General features: G+C 36.3%; 1 protein-coding gene across 1 annotated transcript; it reads left to right on the plus strand.

Moving 5' to 3' along the window:
- Positions 1-1506: 1506 nt before the first annotated feature.
- Positions 1507-17664, plus strand: LOC108227269 (homeobox-DDT domain protein RLT2). Its single transcript, XM_017402325.2, has 18 exons — positions 1507-2326; positions 2420-2893; positions 4848-4930; positions 6795-7220; positions 7321-7410; positions 7496-7660; positions 7774-7996; positions 8325-8425; positions 8918-9004; positions 9100-9252; positions 9334-9489; positions 10547-10756; positions 10853-11476; positions 11561-12106; positions 12734-13330; positions 13511-13615; positions 14560-14820; positions 16603-17664. The coding sequence occupies exons 1-18, from the start codon at positions 2215-2217 to the stop codon at positions 17404-17406; spliced, it is 5217 nt and encodes a 1738-aa protein (XP_017257814.1). The 5' UTR covers positions 1507-2214; the 3' UTR covers positions 17407-17664.
- Positions 17665-18099: the final 435 nt, after the last annotated feature.

The raw sequence follows: 18099 nt of genomic DNA on the forward strand, positions 1-18099 counted from the left end.
CATCTTCTCTTATATCGGATCTTGAAAACAAATGAAAGTATAATAAGCTCCATTGTATGGCAAAAGAACGTGACTAATTTCACTTTTAATTTAGACAAAAAATCCTAATCAGACAAATTTACCAATTTAATGTAATATGAAACATGATAAAATTGTGAACATTTTGTGAACAAGCCTTTTGTTTTAGGGTTAGAAATGTACAAAATTCAGTATTGTTGCACAAAACACACTTAACGCATTTTATATATAATCTAAATTACATGAACAAAACCCATATATAATTGAAGACCGTGTCATATTTTGGATACTCCTCTCAATCACTCTCGTTTCATGAAGGCTGTTTACAAACCATCTGCCCAGCTTCTCCTTTTTCTGACAATTTATTATCCTTCTATCTACTCGCTCTCAGGTCACCAGAACTCAGATATATTTCCTTTGTCTAGAGGACTTAAGATCCGGTCCATACAAATTGAGTGTACCTTTATACGGAGAGGTCAAAAACCCCCCCACACACATAACCATATTCGCGCGCTTCTATTTTTCTGACTATTCACTATCTTTCTATCCACTCACTTTTATTTCACCGAAACTCAATTAAATTATCCTAGTCTCGTGAACTTAAGACCCGGGTCGTACGAATCGATTTATCACAGTGTACAAAGATGATCATCCACTCTTCATTGAGAATCACGAACATATGTTTCAAGAACAGATCAGATATATCAAAATTTATTTAATAATGACGTTTAATGTGAGATTATGAGATGGTTTAATTGATGAGATTAATGCGAATGCATGTATCTACTTGGGTGAAATTAATGTAAATGCATGAGTGCACTTGAGCGAGGTTAATGTGAATGTGGGGTTCACTTGGATGACGTTAATGGCTTAATGCTAATGCATGGGTCCATTTGGATAAGTTTAATGCGAATGCGGGTCCATTTAGGGGAGGTTGATGTAAATGCAGGTTCCATCTAGACGAGGTTAGCGTGAATGAGAGGTATATCCAGATGGCAGATGATGTCAATGTGAATGTAGAGGTCCACTTGTTGTCATACATATATTTCATTTTATATAAATTCTGTTAAGAAAGAATTTATCAACAATTATGTTATATAAATTCTATTGCTTAATACTTGTATGTTAAAATATTTTTCATCAAAAATTTTAATTATCATAAAATTAGGATGAAAATAAAATTTTATTCAGATTTTTTTAATTCTTTTTCTAATTATCTGTAGAGTGGTCTATTATGAATTAACCTTTTTTTCGTCTAACAATTTTGACAAAGAAAATCTTTTTTTCCAGAAAAAGAAGGAGCGGGCCCGGACTATATAGACTTGCTGGTGTCAGAGAAATACAAACACTAAGCCACACTCGCCACAGGTGCGCGTGCAACACATCTCCAAGAACAGCCTAACCTCGTCCAACATAAACAACAATAATTAAACATGGGTGGTGTTTGTTTAGATAAGTAAAAGGTGCAAGCAGGTCAAAACACACAGACACACACTTGTATGTATGTAAGTGTGTATGTATCACGTATTGGGAACCCAAAAAGCAGAGTGCATATATATACATAGAGTAGTAGGAGAATATAGATATAGAGAGAGAAAGAGAGCCAAAAATGAGAAGGATGATTAGTGGAAAGGGAAAAACTGTTCGTTGGGGTGTTCTTGATTTTTCTTTTATTCAACTACAATCCAATATTTCTTCATCTCGTGTATTAATTATAGATACAACATTAATAATACTTCTTGTACTAGTCTTAACTATACACACACAGATATTACTCTTACTTCTACTTGTGAGATTTTATTTATTTTATTACATCTATCATCATCATCAACATCTTTGTTATTCTTCGTTGATCAAATCTCACCGCTCATCTTTGTATCTCCCCACTCTCTTGATATTTGATGTTACATAGTAGAAACCCTTTTTATTTTTATTTTAAATTTTATTGAGTGAGTGAGTGACAAAGCAAAGAAACTAGTAGTAGTATATAAATTTTTTGATAGAAGTCTTGGTTTAGAGGCAGACAGGTGCACTTAAAAATACCCAATTCTTACTTTTTTCATCCATACCCTAAATTCTATTTCTTTCTGCTAACCCTAGAATTTGGGGCTTCACTTGTGCCTGCTGTTTGATCTGCTGTTATAGACATATAGTAATTATACACACAAAAGATTGGATTTTGGTTCATCTTGAGCTATGGAGGAGGAGGGTAAACAAGATATGGAGAAGACACCAGAGGGTGAGGGGAAGGTAAAAAGAAAGATGAAGACTGCTGCTCAGTTGGAGCTGCTTGAGAATACTTATGCTTGTAAGTTTGGTTGTTATTTGTGTTTAAGTATTATTGTTACTACATTTGTGTTGAATTTTGAGATGGGGTTTGTTTGTGTTGAATTTGTATTAGTGGAACAATATCCATCAGAGGCATTGAGAGCAGACTTGTCTGTAAAGTTGGGGCTTTCGGATCGACAGTTGCAGATGTGGTTCTGCCATAGGAGGCTAAAAGATAGGAAGCCAACACCGCCAAAGCGACCCCGGAAAGATTCTTCTCCTGCAGCTGGGTTGGGTTCGTCTGGTGGTGTGGGTATTGGTGATGAGATTAGGGCATTGGGTGAGGTTGGAAATGATTTTCCTTCTGGTTCGGGTTCGGGGTCAGGTTCATTTAGCCACATTGACTTGCAGAAGAGAATGATTGTCCCGAATCTTGGAGTTGATGTGCCAGATATGAAGAGGTTTTACCAGCCACCCCAAGCACTATCTGAGCTTCGAGCTATTGAATTCATCGAGGCACAGTTAGGGGAACCATTGAGAAAAGACGGGCCTATACTTGGATTGGAGTTTGATCCTCTGCCGCCTGGAGCATTTGGCACCCCCATAGGTATAATTGATTCTCCATTATGCATTATTTAGTCATAATTTTAATTTCATTGTGTGGTAACACTTCGTTCATGTACTTGCCTAGATATCGTTGCAAATGTAGTATATCATACTGATCCTTGACCCTTATGGAAACTTAGCACTTTGGAAAGAAATGGATTATTAGTGATACTAAATACTTGCACATTGGATTGTATTTTATTACCAATCTTGAAATCTGAATAAACTAAGAGTATGCTCTAAATGGGTTGGCTTTACTGCTTAGACTAGAAGTAGGGTTTTCCCCATTGGCAAGGGAAAGCTTAGTGAATTTTGTTTTGCTTTGGAGACACCAACTCTTCACATAATTTCGTTGTTAGAACTTGGAAGTTATACCGTAGATTACACGATACACAACCACAGAATATGGCTCATCGCAATATGTAATATGACTGATATGGTTTATTTTTAGGTTTAGACTGAACTATTATTTTTTCAGTTCTTAAATTTTTATGTCTTCTAATTAATTTAATACTTTCGCTCTAATTAAATATTTCAAGTTATAAATTAAAGTTTTTTTTAATGTTTATAAGTAATTACGAGCTCGTTCAAATATCAGCTAACCAGTGTGTGTGTGTGTGTGTGTGGGGGGGGGGGGGGGGGGGGTTATAGTGGTATACCACATGCTTGACAACTGATTAGCTGAGAGAGATCATACCTGGGTTATGATAATAGTTCATGACTCTCTCTAAGACCAAAAAAATTGGTTTAGTTTTAATATTTTAATTGCATTGACCAAAGATCATACAAGGATTATTGATAATAGTTATGGCTCCCTCTTGACCAAAAAGATTGGTTTGGTTTGAATTTTTTTATTGCATTGACCAAATTTCGACTTGATGAAAAAATATATTATTTTTCATATCTTTACAAATCTATAAAGTATATTTTATCGAGGAATAAATGTAGTTTTTATATTTGTGTCTTATTAAAAAAAATATATTTTAGTGTATGATTTATATCTAATTATATGATACACACACACACACACACACACACACACATATAAAAGTACTACAAAAAGGGTTTAGCAGGGGTATGATAGGGCTATGATCGATTAACTAGGAAAGTTCAGCAATGTTTAGAATTTGCAAAATTTGTGGGATTCTGAAAAGATTATAGGGTATTTCGGCTTGTGGAGTTGTGAGATTTTGTCTGGATTTTCACTTTGTCCTTTTGGTTTGCTGATCAGGAGTATGTTGATTCGTTGTCAGCTGTGCAAAGTTGTGATAATCTTTCTAATGATAATGAGTTTCAATTTCTGACTGCACTCTGCTGCTATATGACTCATCTGTATGGGCTTTGTTGGTTTGTGTTCTTCTGGATAATGTTAATACTAGGCTATTGTGTATTTCTTAATAATGGTGATACTAGGCTATTGTATTTAATTGGTTATATGTTTTTTTTGCTTACTGTGTTTTCTTTTCGTCTTGCATCGTATGCCATGCCTTGATCCAGTGGTCATGTGAATCCTTTTCTAGATATTCATTTTAGTAAAGCATGTTTTTCCTTCCTCTTGCATTGTAAACCGTGCCTGATTTGCTGGTCAGGCAAATCCTTTCCTAAAAAGCTTGCTTAGAAACCCAGAAACATTTATCATTTTAAGTTATATATAAGATTAATCCCTTTTTGGTGAATATATCAAAACTTAATTGTTTCAAAATTAGACGAAGTGTACATTTACTAATTATTTAGTATCTTTTTCAATTACTCTACATCTCTGACAAATAATATGGATGAGAAAGTTACAGATAGATTTATTTGGCATTTCGTGAAGCGATAGAATTGAGACTTAAATAATGCATCGGGTAGTAGATCTTGGTTTATAAAGGCTTATAACTCATTCTCATCACCACGGGATGTATAAATATTTGGTAATATATATTGATGAAAACTAATAGTGTTGCATGGTGCAGCGTTGACATCCGGGCAACAGAAATCAGTTGGAGGACATTATGAAGTCAAGCTTTATGAACGCCTGAATGCTAAGCCAATTCAGGTTTGTCTTTTTTCTCATTTATTATAAACTAATACCTAGGAAGTTGTGTTCAATTGGATTTTATGTTACTCCAACTTTTTTATTTAGGTTGCCGTACCGGTGCCGGATAGTTGGACACGACACTTATTTCGTGTCGGATCTTTTGACTAAAATATGGAAATTTTGACCAGTTTAAAAATTAAATATGAGTCATACCTGCAATTTAGAAGAAATATGTGAGAGAAAAGAAAGAATCAAGAATGAAATTAAATTAGAAAAGACACCTAATTTGCTAAATCCCCTACAAAATCATTTCTAATTTGAGTTCTGTTGCTACTTTTTGGTAAAATGTCTAACTTACCATACTTGTTTATTAGTATACTACTACGTGTCCCTGTACCCGTGTCCAAAAGTAGGACAGTGTCCCCGTGTCCCCAATTTTTAAAGTTCCCAAGTCCGACACTCAATTATATGTCGTGTCTGACTCTCTGTACCCAAGTCCGAGTAACATAGCTTGGATTGAATGAAATTGGGAGAGAATGGAATGAAATTTGCTCTCATATTTGAGGGGAATGTTTATAATTTTTGTTCTTTCTTGCATCCCTGTAGTAACAATTTAAATTAGATCTCTAGGCCCCCAATTTTGGAAGGAATGCTTGATTCTCCTTCTTCCTCGTTTTCCCTACATACTTTGTCTTCTCCTACATTCTTTATTTCTTCTTAAAATTTTGTGCATACTTTTCCATTCCCTTCTTCCAAGTGAACACAACCTTAGATGTTGAACAGGAATGCATAATTGTATATGACACTTTACTGGAGATTCCGGCATAAGACTTGTTACCTGGAGCTTCTTGGGAAGTAGCTTCTGTTTATTTTCAGCAGTACTTGTGTTTTTAAACATAACATAACTATAATATTATAGTAATCAGTTTGTAGCTGAGTGCCTGAAAAGATGGTATAATCAGATAAAGCTTCTTGTGCTAGGCTTGATAGGTTCTGCGTGTTGGATATTGTACATGCATGTGATTCAGTTCTATTTTTCCACTATATACCTTGTTTAGACTTGTAACGTTTTAGGTAACATTGATGAAGTGAAGACGAGCTATATATCATTACTGAACTGGATAGGTGGTAATAAGAAAAGTAGGTGTTCTAAAGATGATCTTAAATATTCACCTTGCAACTTGCAAGAAAATCCCCCATTGTGTGTAATTTAATTATTCAAATTCTGAATTTCAGATTCAGGTGTGTGTTCAAATGTTTTTTACTTTCTTATTGTGAAAGCAATGAAGAAGGGCTTTATAACATTGTTAATACTTTTGCCTAAATCTTAGATCAATTAATCTGCCCTCCTGACTTTTGTGTCTCACCTTTTATCAAAAAATTTAAATGTCCTCTCACATTATCTATTTTGATTTGTCCTCCAATTTTGTCTTTTTATATAACTCCTTTTTATATTTCTCTATTTGGGAAAGAATCTCCTATTGGCTATTATGTGTAAATGTTTTGCTCCTTGTAACTCCACTGAAAATGTTCTCATATGTTGTCACTGTTTCACTACTTCTCTACTACATCTTATATGGACATGAACAAACAGGAAAAAGTAAATGAAAATGGGCGCCAAATATGCTCTCTTAAGTTAATGAAAATGAGTGCTAAATATGCTCTCTTACTCATTTGATCACTGCTATGTAGTCTCAGTAACTCAATCGGTTAAGAGTATAGCACAGTAGAGTCAAGATCATATTTTGTTTTAAGATGTCTAACAACGCAGTCTGTTAGTTTAGAGTAGATTGTCAATGCCATTTTTTCTGCAATAATTAATATTAATATTTACTTAACATCAGGATAACTATACAAGTGACTGGCCTATGTTTTTGTACAGGCTTCTGCGAGGGCTCTTCATGAGTACCAATTTCTGCCTGAGAAACCATGTGTTAAAAGCGATGCATATGAAAGACCAGTGTCGTTGTATAATCACAACTCACCAGCTCATCTGCCCAGTTCTCGGACTTCATCATCAAATGTAAGGTTAGTCGCACATGGTAATGAGCAGTTACCATCTGCATACGGTTTCCAAGTTCCGTTCCCGAACCTAAGTCTATTGCCACAGCAAGGAAGGCAAGGACACCTCTTGGCATCGACCTCAACAGATCATGATACTAGGGCATTTAGTCAGTCCTTTCCGATCATCGTTGAAGATGCTCATCCTGTTTCTCACCCAATTTCTGGATTTGATAGTTCACTTATACCATCTGAAAGGCAGGTGATCCTTGATGATGACATTTTGCGGATCGAAAAGAAGCGCAAGGTTTGCTAATTCAGTCACGATTTTACTTTAAACATAAGTAGGTAGTCATTGTAAAATATCTTAAGTTTATGATTTTTAGGTGTGAAATATTGTTTTGCAGTTTGACGAGGCTAGGATAGCAAGGGAAGCGGAAGCAAATGAGAAAAGGATCCGTAAAGAGCTTGAGAAGCAAGATATATTGATGCGAAAGGTCTTGTTTATATGATTTTTTCTCCTTTTTTTATTAAGTAGGCATAAAATGCTGTATATTGATATGCTAAAGATCATGTCTTAAGAGAGAAGAACAAATGAGGAAAGAAATGGAGAGGCAGGATCGCGAAAGGCGTAAAGAGGAGGAAAGGCTATTGCGTGAGAAACAACGCGAGGAGGAGAGGTTGCAGAGGGAACAGAGGCGTGAAATGGAAAGACGGGAGAAGTTTTTACTGAAGGAATCTATGAGAGTAAGTTCAGTGTGTACTTCTTTAAGTGTTTCCATTTTATCTATTTTTTAAGAACAAAAGTGTCACTGCTAATATATATGTATAACCAACAATTCTTTTTTTTTTTTTAACAGGCTGAAAAATTGAGAATTAAAGAAGAAATGCGCAGAGAGAAGGAAGCTGCAAAGCTTAAATTAGCTAACGAAAGGGCTACTGCTCGAAAAATTGCTAAAGAGTCGATGGAATTGATTGATGATGAACGCGTGGAACTCATGGATATTGCAGCCTCTAGAAAAGGGTTGCCCTCAATAATGTCTCTTGATAGTGATGCTTTGCAAAACCTTGAGTTATTCAGAGGTATAAGCTTTGATAAATTCTAAGTAACTATCTTTGTATATGCTTACCTTTCGTTGTAATTACAATATATACTAATCCACTATGTTTATTGGTGTGACATTAACGTAAAGAGCCACTTCTGTCTTTTTCTTGCGAGATTGCACTTTAAAGAAAGTACTTAATTGATGGTCATGCATATATCAAGTCTCTTAAAATGAATAAAAACAGGAATGCACGAGAAATAATTCTCCTTTATTAAAAGGCTAACGGGGGATCCTTTCTCCTTGCTCTTTATTTCTCTGTAATGCCTCATTCATTTTCTTAGTATCTATGCAAATGCTTTACTCAGATTTGCTCACTGAATTTCCTCCAAAGTCCGTTTGCTTGAAGAGACCATTTGCAGTTCAACCTTGGACTGATTGTGACGAGAACGTTGGCAGCCTTTTCATGGTGAGCTCTCTCTCTCTCTCTCTCTCACACACACACACACACACACACACAAAAGGCGCGCACACACACAAGCACAAACACACACATAAGATACGTACATGTCTGCTTTTGTGCTATCTCATTTTTTTCCATTAAAAAATTTCAATGTTAAATTGGGCAGAGTATATCATCTATCACTTCTGTAAGAACTTTCTGGGTGATCTCAGTTTCTCTAAACTCTACGTGTTAATATAATAATAATAATGTCATGTTACATATTACTTGACCGACAAGAAAGAAACCACGATCTTTCTGAATTTAATTTTTTCTAATGGTCCTCTTTTGATACATTTAGGCTTATTACATATTTTTTTTTTTAAAAGTTGTAATGCATAATCAATCAGAAAGACCCATAATCATTTGACCATGTTAACTGAATAGATGTATCTTCTAACCTACAGGTCAGGTTTTATATGTAATGTTTTACGCAGTTAACTTGTCTACGATATACAGGTGTGGAGATTTTTGGTTACTTTTGCCGATGTTCTTGGAATTTGGCCATTTACCATTGATGAGTTTGTCCAGGCTTTTCATGATCATGTAAGCTCCCTCAATGCTCATGGACTAAATTAAAATTAAAACTGTATTTTGGTTCATGGAGATAATCTTGCTATATCTGCTTTTACATTTCTCAGGATTCAAGGTTGTTGGCTGAGATACATGTAGCTCTGCTTAAATCTATCATTAAAGATATTGAAGATGTTGCAAGATCACCCTCCTTCGGATTGGGAGCAAATCAAAATAGTGCTGCTAATCCTGAAGGCGGACATCCTCAAATTGTTGAAGGGGTAAGTCCTGCTCTGTAGTCAGTCTATAGCTGATTTTCTTTTGTCCAGTATTTTTCGGAATATTAATTTATTTTGCATCAGGCATATGCCTGGGGTTTTGATATTCGCAGCTGGCAACGACATTTAAATCCGTTAACTTGGCCAGAAATATTGCGTCAATTTGCTCTTTCGGCAGGCTTTGGGCCAAAGTTGAGAAAAAGGAGTGCTGAACAAACATATTTCCGTGATGAAAATGAGGTCTGATGTCCACTCTTATAGTTTTGTGTATTGATTGCATGTTTTACCCATGATAGAAGTCTTCGGTGTTCATCCAATCCGCCAAACCACGGTTTAGGACTGGACCAAGACAATTCGAACCAGTTAAACTGCAATCCAGAAAAAAACATTTTTAATGGTTTGGCTATCCCGACCGTATAGACTTGAGTGTTTTGGTTATGGTTTGTAAGATATATTTGGTGGTTAATCCAGACCGGACCATTTGACATATTTTATACAATAAATAAATAATATATTATAATATGATTAGCTATGATTTAATTTTACATTTAAAAAGGATCACTTTCTTTTATTATAAAAATTTAAGATTCCGCTTCATCAAACTTGTGAAAAAGATTCTGTGATCTTTAGACTACTTCTTGTTAATATAAAATTAAATATATTAGATTCTGGTGCAAGTATTTTATAAATATATGAAAGTGAAATCTATTGGCATAGAACATGAACACCTAAAGAATATTGGCATGAACGTTAATATTATTGAGGTTATTTTGATTTAGCACAGAACATTCAAGATTCTGAAACAACTGAAGAATTTCGAAACCAAGATTTTATAAAATTTAATTAGAAAGTCAAACCGTGGTGAAACCAAACCAAACCGTTCTTAGGTGGTTTGGTTTTTAAATTTTATTGGTTTGGTTTGGTTTTGAATTTTAAAAAACAGCTATCATTGGTTTGGTTCGAAAATTAGATGAATCAGGACCAAACCGGATCATGAACACCTGATGATGAGCACTTCTCTCTTCTTTTTTCTTATCTGTAAATATAATTACATCATTTGAAAATAATTTTCTAGCAGTTCAGAAAAGCACATGTAAATTTAGACATTGTTTTAAGTAACCATAGCTTGTTCTTGGTCTTGCTGACTGAATTTTCAGTTTGTTACAATTTGTTTTATTTGATAATATATTAAGAAATAATCCTTTGGTGAGACATTTTTATGAGGACGTGACATGCATATCTGTAGCTTCCCATAGCTTTCTATAACAGGAAGTAAGTTACCCTTTTTTAAGTGCAGGGTAATGGTAGCGAGGATGTCATTTTGACACTACGCGATGGATCTGCAGCTAAAAAAGCTTTTGCCATCATGCATGAACGGGGATATTCTAATCCTCGGAGATCCAGGCATCGGTTGACGCCTGGAACAGTTAAATACGCTGCATTCCACGTGCTTTCACTGGAGGGTGGCCGGGGTCTCACTATATTAGATGTTGCAGACAGGATTCAAGTAAGTCTACATAGTACATGGTTTACATAGGTGGTCATGACAACGCAGTTAACTAGGTAATGTATGTTTCTAACTTTTGTGTGATTACTATAATAGACATCTGGTCTGCGAGATCTCACTACAAGCAAGACACCGGAGGCATCAATTGCTGCTGCTCTGTCGAGGGATACAAAGCTTTTCGAGAGGACAGCTCCTTCAACTTACTGTGTACGTGCCCCTTACAGGAAGGATCCTGCTGATGCTGAGGCATTGCTTTCTGCAGCCAGAGAAAAAATTCTGGTGTACAAAAATGGAATTTTAGATGGAGATGTTGAGGATGTTGATAAAGAGGAAGCAGAAAGAGATGCAGATTCTGAAAGTGATGTTGCCGAGGAGCTGGAAGTTGAGGATATAGGTTCTAATTTGAAGCCAAGCAAAGATGTCTCTTCTTGTGAGCCGACTGATTCACAGTTGGAAACAAAATCTGCAAGTGGAAAAGAAATATTGCAGGAGGTTCTAGAACCTTCAGAACATCATCTTGAAAATGTTGTGATGACGTCATTGGAAGCTGTTCCTAATAAGGAAGACACGGAGATTGATGAAAGCCAGTCTGTTGAACCATGGGTTCAAGGACTTGTGGATGGAGAATACTCCGATTTGAGTGTCGAGGAGCGTCTTAATGCCCTTGTTGCCTTAATTGGAGTGGCCAATGAAGGAAATTCAATACGCATCATCCTGGAGGTACTGCTGTATTTTTTGCTACAATGGGTTTATGAACTGTTTTTTTCTTGTTTGGATAAGGTCTGAGAACTGAGAGCTTTACAGGATCGCATGGAAGCAGCAAATGCATTGAAGAAACAAATGTGGGCTGATGCTCAGACTGATAAACGTCGCATGAAGGAGGACTGTGTCATGAGAATTCCATATTCATCTATTATCTGTAGCAAGGGTGAAGAGAATATCTCCACTGCGGTTGTAGCTGGAAAGCAAAGTTCTCGTAATGATGGTAAAAGCGATATATCATCTATACAGTCTGAGGTCATGCATGAACACTTGGGTGATCTATACGTCAATACAAATAGTATGCATGCGGAAAGGTGTTCGTCAATGCAAGAGTTGCCAGTTGCCACCGACAGTAGTCCACTTGTGCAAGCTGTATATGCTGCAGAAAAGTCAAGGTCACGTCTAAAGTCTATTATCTTACAGAAGGCCGACGAAATGTATGTACACAGGTCTTTGCCTCTTGGGCAAGATCGCAGACGCAATTGTTATTGGCAGTTTGTCACTTCTGCATCTCTAAATGATCCTGGGAATGGTAGGATCTTTGTGCAGATGTGCAATGACTCTTGGAAGCTTATCGATTCTGAAGAGGTGGGATTATTAACAAAGATTTATAGGTTTTGTTATATAGATTTATTAAATTTCAGTTAAGTAATTATGCTAGCAGCACCTATTTATATGATTTCTTGCAACTTCTAAAAAAGTAAATTCAAGCTCAACTTCATTGTCCTTGCACGCTTCAAAAAGATTTGTATTATTTAAACCAGTCAAGTGTGAGCATAATACCTATTTAAACCCAATAGATAAAGTTACCCACATTCTCTAGAGTTGTAATCAGAGTATTTCCAGGCCTTTGGCTTTTCATGTACAGTACGGTTTGATAACATCTAGGCATTTTAATAAGTATGTTTATTGACCGAATGAATCCTTTTAGGTTGATATCCTATATATTTTTCCTGCTAGGTAGAGCCAATTGATGTTTCATTGATCGCAAGATCTCAATCATTATATCTTACAATTGTGTGCTACTGGCTACTGCACAAGTATATCTTTATTGTAGACATCTACCTTTGTATGATTGCACTCTACAGACAATCTGTTCTTGTTGCTTTTATAATAATATTAGTATCTTGTTCTAGTGATGATAGATATTAAACACGCTACAAGTCTATAACACATTAGACTAATCATCATTGACTCACCATTTTATTTTTACAGGATTTTGATGCCTTGTTGGCGTCTTTGGATGTCCGTGGTGTGAGAGAGTCCCACTTGTTCTCCATGCTGCAATTGATTGAAATGTCTTTCAAGGAAACTGTTAGAAAGAACTTGTCTCGCGTCAGCTCGGAAAAGAATGATGAATCTGTTGAAACAATGGCTCCAGAAATGAATTCTGATGACCAGCCTTGTGCTGCTGACAGTCCTAGCAGCCGTATCTGTTTATCGAATCCGGACATGCCCGAATCATCGGTGTCTTTTAAGATTGGATTGGGAAGTAATGAAACAGAGGTCAAGGATGCCCTGCAGCGACACCAAGAATTCGAGAAGTGGATGTGGAAAGAATGTTTCAATCCATCAATATTGCGTGCCATGAGATATGGGAAACCAAGAGGCAAACCAGTATATAGTGTTTGTGACTTTTGTCGATCTTTATATGAAGAAAGCTGCCCTTGTCAATATACCTCCAATGTTTCTACCGGAGATTCTAGCTTTTCTGAATACGTTAATTGCAGAGAGAAACTGTGCTCGGATGCTGGAATAACAGCCCCATCAGTAAGAATAAGTTTACTTATTGCTCAGTTGGCATCAATTGAGGTATGCACGCTAATTTCATCTTAAAATTTAAATTTGCTCCAGATCTGTAGATAACTACTTTAGTAAAAATTCTCTTATTTGTATTGTGCTATATACAGTTTATCTAGCTTTGTGAAGTACTAGAAACTTAACAAGATAAACTACTATTTTAACTGTGGTGGGAATCTGTTGGCTTGATAGGTTTCCATTCCAGTTGAAGCTCTTCAGTCTGTTTGGTCTGATGACTCTAGAAAATCATGGGGTATGAAGCTGCAAACTGCGACATCAGCTGAAGAACTTCTCCAGGTTAGTTCCTTACAAGTTCTCCATACATAATGTGTGCTTGTATACCACTTCTTGTCAAATTGATCAATTTTTTTTTACTGCAATTTGAGCATTATAATGTTATATATTGCTATCTAAAAATTCAAATCTGGGATTATATTAATTGTTGTTTCTTCTAATTTGGGAAAAAAAAGTGTATTTTTTTATATCTTTATTGGTAATATTAATGAGAAAATAGGCCAGTTTGACCAAATAGTCAAACCCACTCGGTCTTTGCGGGATGGAAGGAAATGCTTCAGGATTTGCGAAGAGTATCTGTGCTTTGATATTTCTGGATATTTTTCTCTTTCAGATTTTCTTGATTGTTTATTTTGTTATTCGTTGGTGAAATTCATATCAATTCTTCCAACCCGGTTTCACAAAAAAAAAAAAAGTTTTGAAAATTGGAAGATATGAGTCCTATAATGGAGAGGTTTTTGATTGTAAACTACAATCTCACTTGAAGCTCAGGCTAATAGACCCTCAATAATAAGTTTACCCTATTATGAATCAAGGAGAGTTTGTTCGTGATCACTAAAGTTTCTTTAAACTCGGTATCCTCTAGGTCATGGGTTTAAGCCATGAAAACAGCCTTTAGGACAATTGGTATGACCCTTCTCGAATTGGTAAAATCATTATTGTTTTTCAGCTAGACTGTCAAAGGGGTAGGATTTTAAGGTACAAATCTGGTCAGGGATCCACATAGTGGTAACAAAGTGAATTTTTGATCAGTTACTGCTCACTCTTTAAATGTCTTGTTTCCTAATGTGGGTTCTTTAAAGTAAAATACTGTCTGTGGTAAGTATCCCATGTCCTACTAGAATGGTTTAAATGAATATTCTATGTTGATACTCTCTTGCCATTATTGTAACTGAGGGATTTATTTCCTTCCAAATATATTTCTGATTTGAAACTCTTCTTTTCAGATTCTGACTTTGTTAGAGGGTTGCATAAAGAGAGACTTCTTGTTATCAGATTATGAAACTACGAGCGAATTGTTAGTTTCTTCTGACTCAACTGGGCCCAAGACTCATGGTACTTCTACTCCTGAAGTGGTTCCTGTGCTCCCATGGTTACCTCAGACGACCTCTTCAGTTGCACTAAGGCTCATGGAACTTGATTCCTCCATTAGTTACATGTTGAGCCAGAAAGAGGATTCCCAGAAGGAGGAAGGGTATTCAGATTTGGTAAGTACCCCATTTCAAAATTTCTTAGTGGTGGGCAAATAGTTGATTCAATTTAAGCATCTTTGGCTCTTGTATGCCTGGAATCGTGATAAATGCTATGTTTTGTTGCATTGGGCATGGGTAGCACAGTGATGCAATGGAGAGCATGTGCTTTGCTAATTTGCTTAATGGTGGATTTGGATTTGGAGTAATTCTCTTTTGTTGAGTTTCTGTAATGAATATTATTGTGTTAGAACTTAGAAGGGATATAATATTCAATTAGTCACGGGTATCCTAAGATCCTAAGTGGTCATGTGTTCAAATCCTGAAACCTTTATACCCCATATTCTCTAATACATAATTTGGACACTTAAGTAATTTTCATGGACTCCTTGTGATCCACTCTATTATATAATTTTATGAAGATTTTTTGAGTTAGGAGATTGTGAAAAGAGATGCAAGATCTTATTAGTGGCTTCCCCAGTCCCGCAGAAGCCTTATAGTCTTGGGAGAGTAGGTCGCTAGCATATATGTGTGCATGTGTGTGTGTGTGTGTGTGTGTACACATATATATACAAGTTGCAGTCTTTCAGTCTCTGATTATTATGGAAATTTTGAAACAGCACAGTTATCTCACCTTTACTATTCAACGAAGTTGGTGTGCTTTTAATCTGAGTAATAGTTGAAAGTGTTGTGTATATATTCTGTGTTATACGAAGGGTAATTTTGGGCCGTTATGACCCTAAATTCAAATTGTTGCTTGTGACGTGATATATATGCCATAGCTCTTTCTTTTCATTTAGAAAATGGAACTTGTGAATAAAAGTAACATGCTCTTAGGGGATTAATTCTTTGGATCTAGTTACTAGTTTTGTTCTGGTTATCCCAATTTAACTGCCTCCTGCGGGAAGAGGGATCAAGATAAAACCAAACTGAGCCAAATGTCAGTAAGCTCAAACCGCTTCCATTAAGAAACTTTACGTTCATGTCCAGACAGTTTGATAATTTAAAAGACGGGTTCGGGTTTGGTTCATTAACTTTATGCACTATTCCACTTGGCCTCTATTTAAGTTTTAATATCATGGTTTGTGAGAATTTTATCGAGCATTGCTCGAGTTTGGTGCAACCGGAGCACGACATTTAAGTCAAGTTCAACTAGGCAAGCTCATCTCTGTGCTTATATATTTCTGAGCTGGTTAGGATTGCGAATTTGCTCCTGAGTTACATTAATGAACGTGTGTTCGAGGGGCTTATTAGCTTTTTCACCCTGAACTATTACTTGTCCAAGTTCGGATAGTTTATAGCTTCAAAGGTATGAAATGAGATTACACTGAACATGAACCACTGTGAACTGCATCAAACTCTGAACTGCTTGCGAACAGCTTGGCTCATTTACAGACGTATTTGTGCGAGTGAAAACAATTATTAAATTTCCGAATTAGATTAAGTGAATCTTATAGTGAGGGAGAGTTTTTTTGTTATCCAAGTCTCTAGGTATTAGCATATAATTAACACCATAGCCCAAAGCAATAACATAGTTTCACACCATGGGTTAAATTTATGAAGTTGCTCTATAAAAATGTTGCGGGCAGTGTTGACTGTTGATTTCTCATTTGCTATATTCTTTAATTTTTTTCTACATTGTTATGCACTACAGCTTTGTTAAAGGCTTAGAGGAAAAGTTTAAATAATTGACATATTGGTTCCTGTTCAACAATTCTTATCTTCCTTGATATTTTTACCTAACTTCTTTTTCCTACTCAATTATATTAATGAGAGCGATTAATTTTTCACCATATCCAGGCTGCTCCATCAAGCATTGATGTTGTAAAAGAATATATATCTGAGGGTGAAGCGCCAGAAGCTTCACAGGATGCCGGATCGCTGCACCAAGAAGCATGTGTTAAAACTAGTGGGCACAGAAGTTCTGGACGGAGACGCGGGCGGGGACGAGGTCAGGGGCACAGCTATGGTGGCAGATCTCAGAAAAGGGTGGGGCTTGAAGCTGGACAAAAAAATACAAGTAACGCAGATGGATTCAAGCAGCTAAGAGGATGGAAGAGTGGGAAAACCCGTGGCCGAGGAGGACGTAAGAGGGGTCAATGGTCTGTTGGTAACCGCTCTGCAAAAAATAAGCAGAAGGCTACAAAGAAATCAACAGGGGTTTCTGGTGATAGTGGGGAAACTGGAGATATCAGTGTTGATAGAACTCCAGCAAATTCTGTTCTGAAGTGGAATATAGAACCACCGCCAGCTTACAGTCCTGAGGAATCGAGCACTTCAGATTCTCAATCGGAGGATAATGTTGAAAATGGGCTTGCCTCAGCAGAGTATGATGATATAATGGTGGACAACTATCCTAACATGTATAATAGCAGGCAACTAGAGTATGATGTTAATGGTGATGAAGATTATGATGATCGTGCTGAAGCAGAAGAAGATGGCAATGATGATGATATGGATGATTTTGTGGAAGATGAACAGGAGGATGTTGAGAGATATTTTAATGGTTACTCTGACGAAGATGGAAGCATGGAGGATATGGATAAAAAACAAACAGGGAACACTGATGACATTACTGAATCCGCCTCAGAAGACGGCGATTAAGAATAAACTACAACAAGAATGGTAGTTCGCTATGTATAACAGATTCCCTTTTTTTTTTTTTTTTCTTTTGCTTAAATCGTGTAATCTATCAAGGCAGAGGTTAGATTAAATTTCCCGTATATTTTTATACAGTGAAATTGGTAGTTACTGCAAGAAAAATATTAGTTATAGAAATTGTTAGATGAAGCATGGAAGGTTAGGTTTTTTCCTTTTGTTTATATCGTCTCATAATCTAGTTGAGAAAATCTTAGTTGGTAATTCTTGTTTTTGAAACTCTAAGATGAGGCTAAAGAAAGCTGAATGACAGTTGCTAACTGCTTCATCTACAAGATTATCTCAAGCATGGTTCAGCTTCTCATGCATCGTGAAATCTATACTACAAGTCATCGTAAATGAATAACATACATGTAACGGTGATAAATTCGAAGAAAAAGTGAAGCAACATTAACAAGGGATGGATTTGATGAACCATCTGATTATATTTAAGGGGAGCTTAATAAGACTCACAGCCAGATTCAAAAGGCCCCCGCAGCAAAAACAACATGGACAGAGACAACTCAGAAGAGATCTGCATGGCGATGAGGCCCATGAGCAGCAGTGAGAGAGATGATACAGATCGTAAATTAAAAAAGAAAGAGAGAGAGAGAGAGAGAGAGACTGACAGAAAGAGAATGTTGCATGCTTACCCTAAGA

The sequence above is a fragment of the Daucus carota genome, chromosome 6, assembly GCF_001625215.2.
Source record: "Daucus carota subsp. sativus chromosome 6, DH1 v3.0, whole genome shotgun sequence".
NCBI classification, from domain to species: Eukaryota; Viridiplantae; Streptophyta; class Magnoliopsida; order Apiales; family Apiaceae; genus Daucus; species Daucus carota.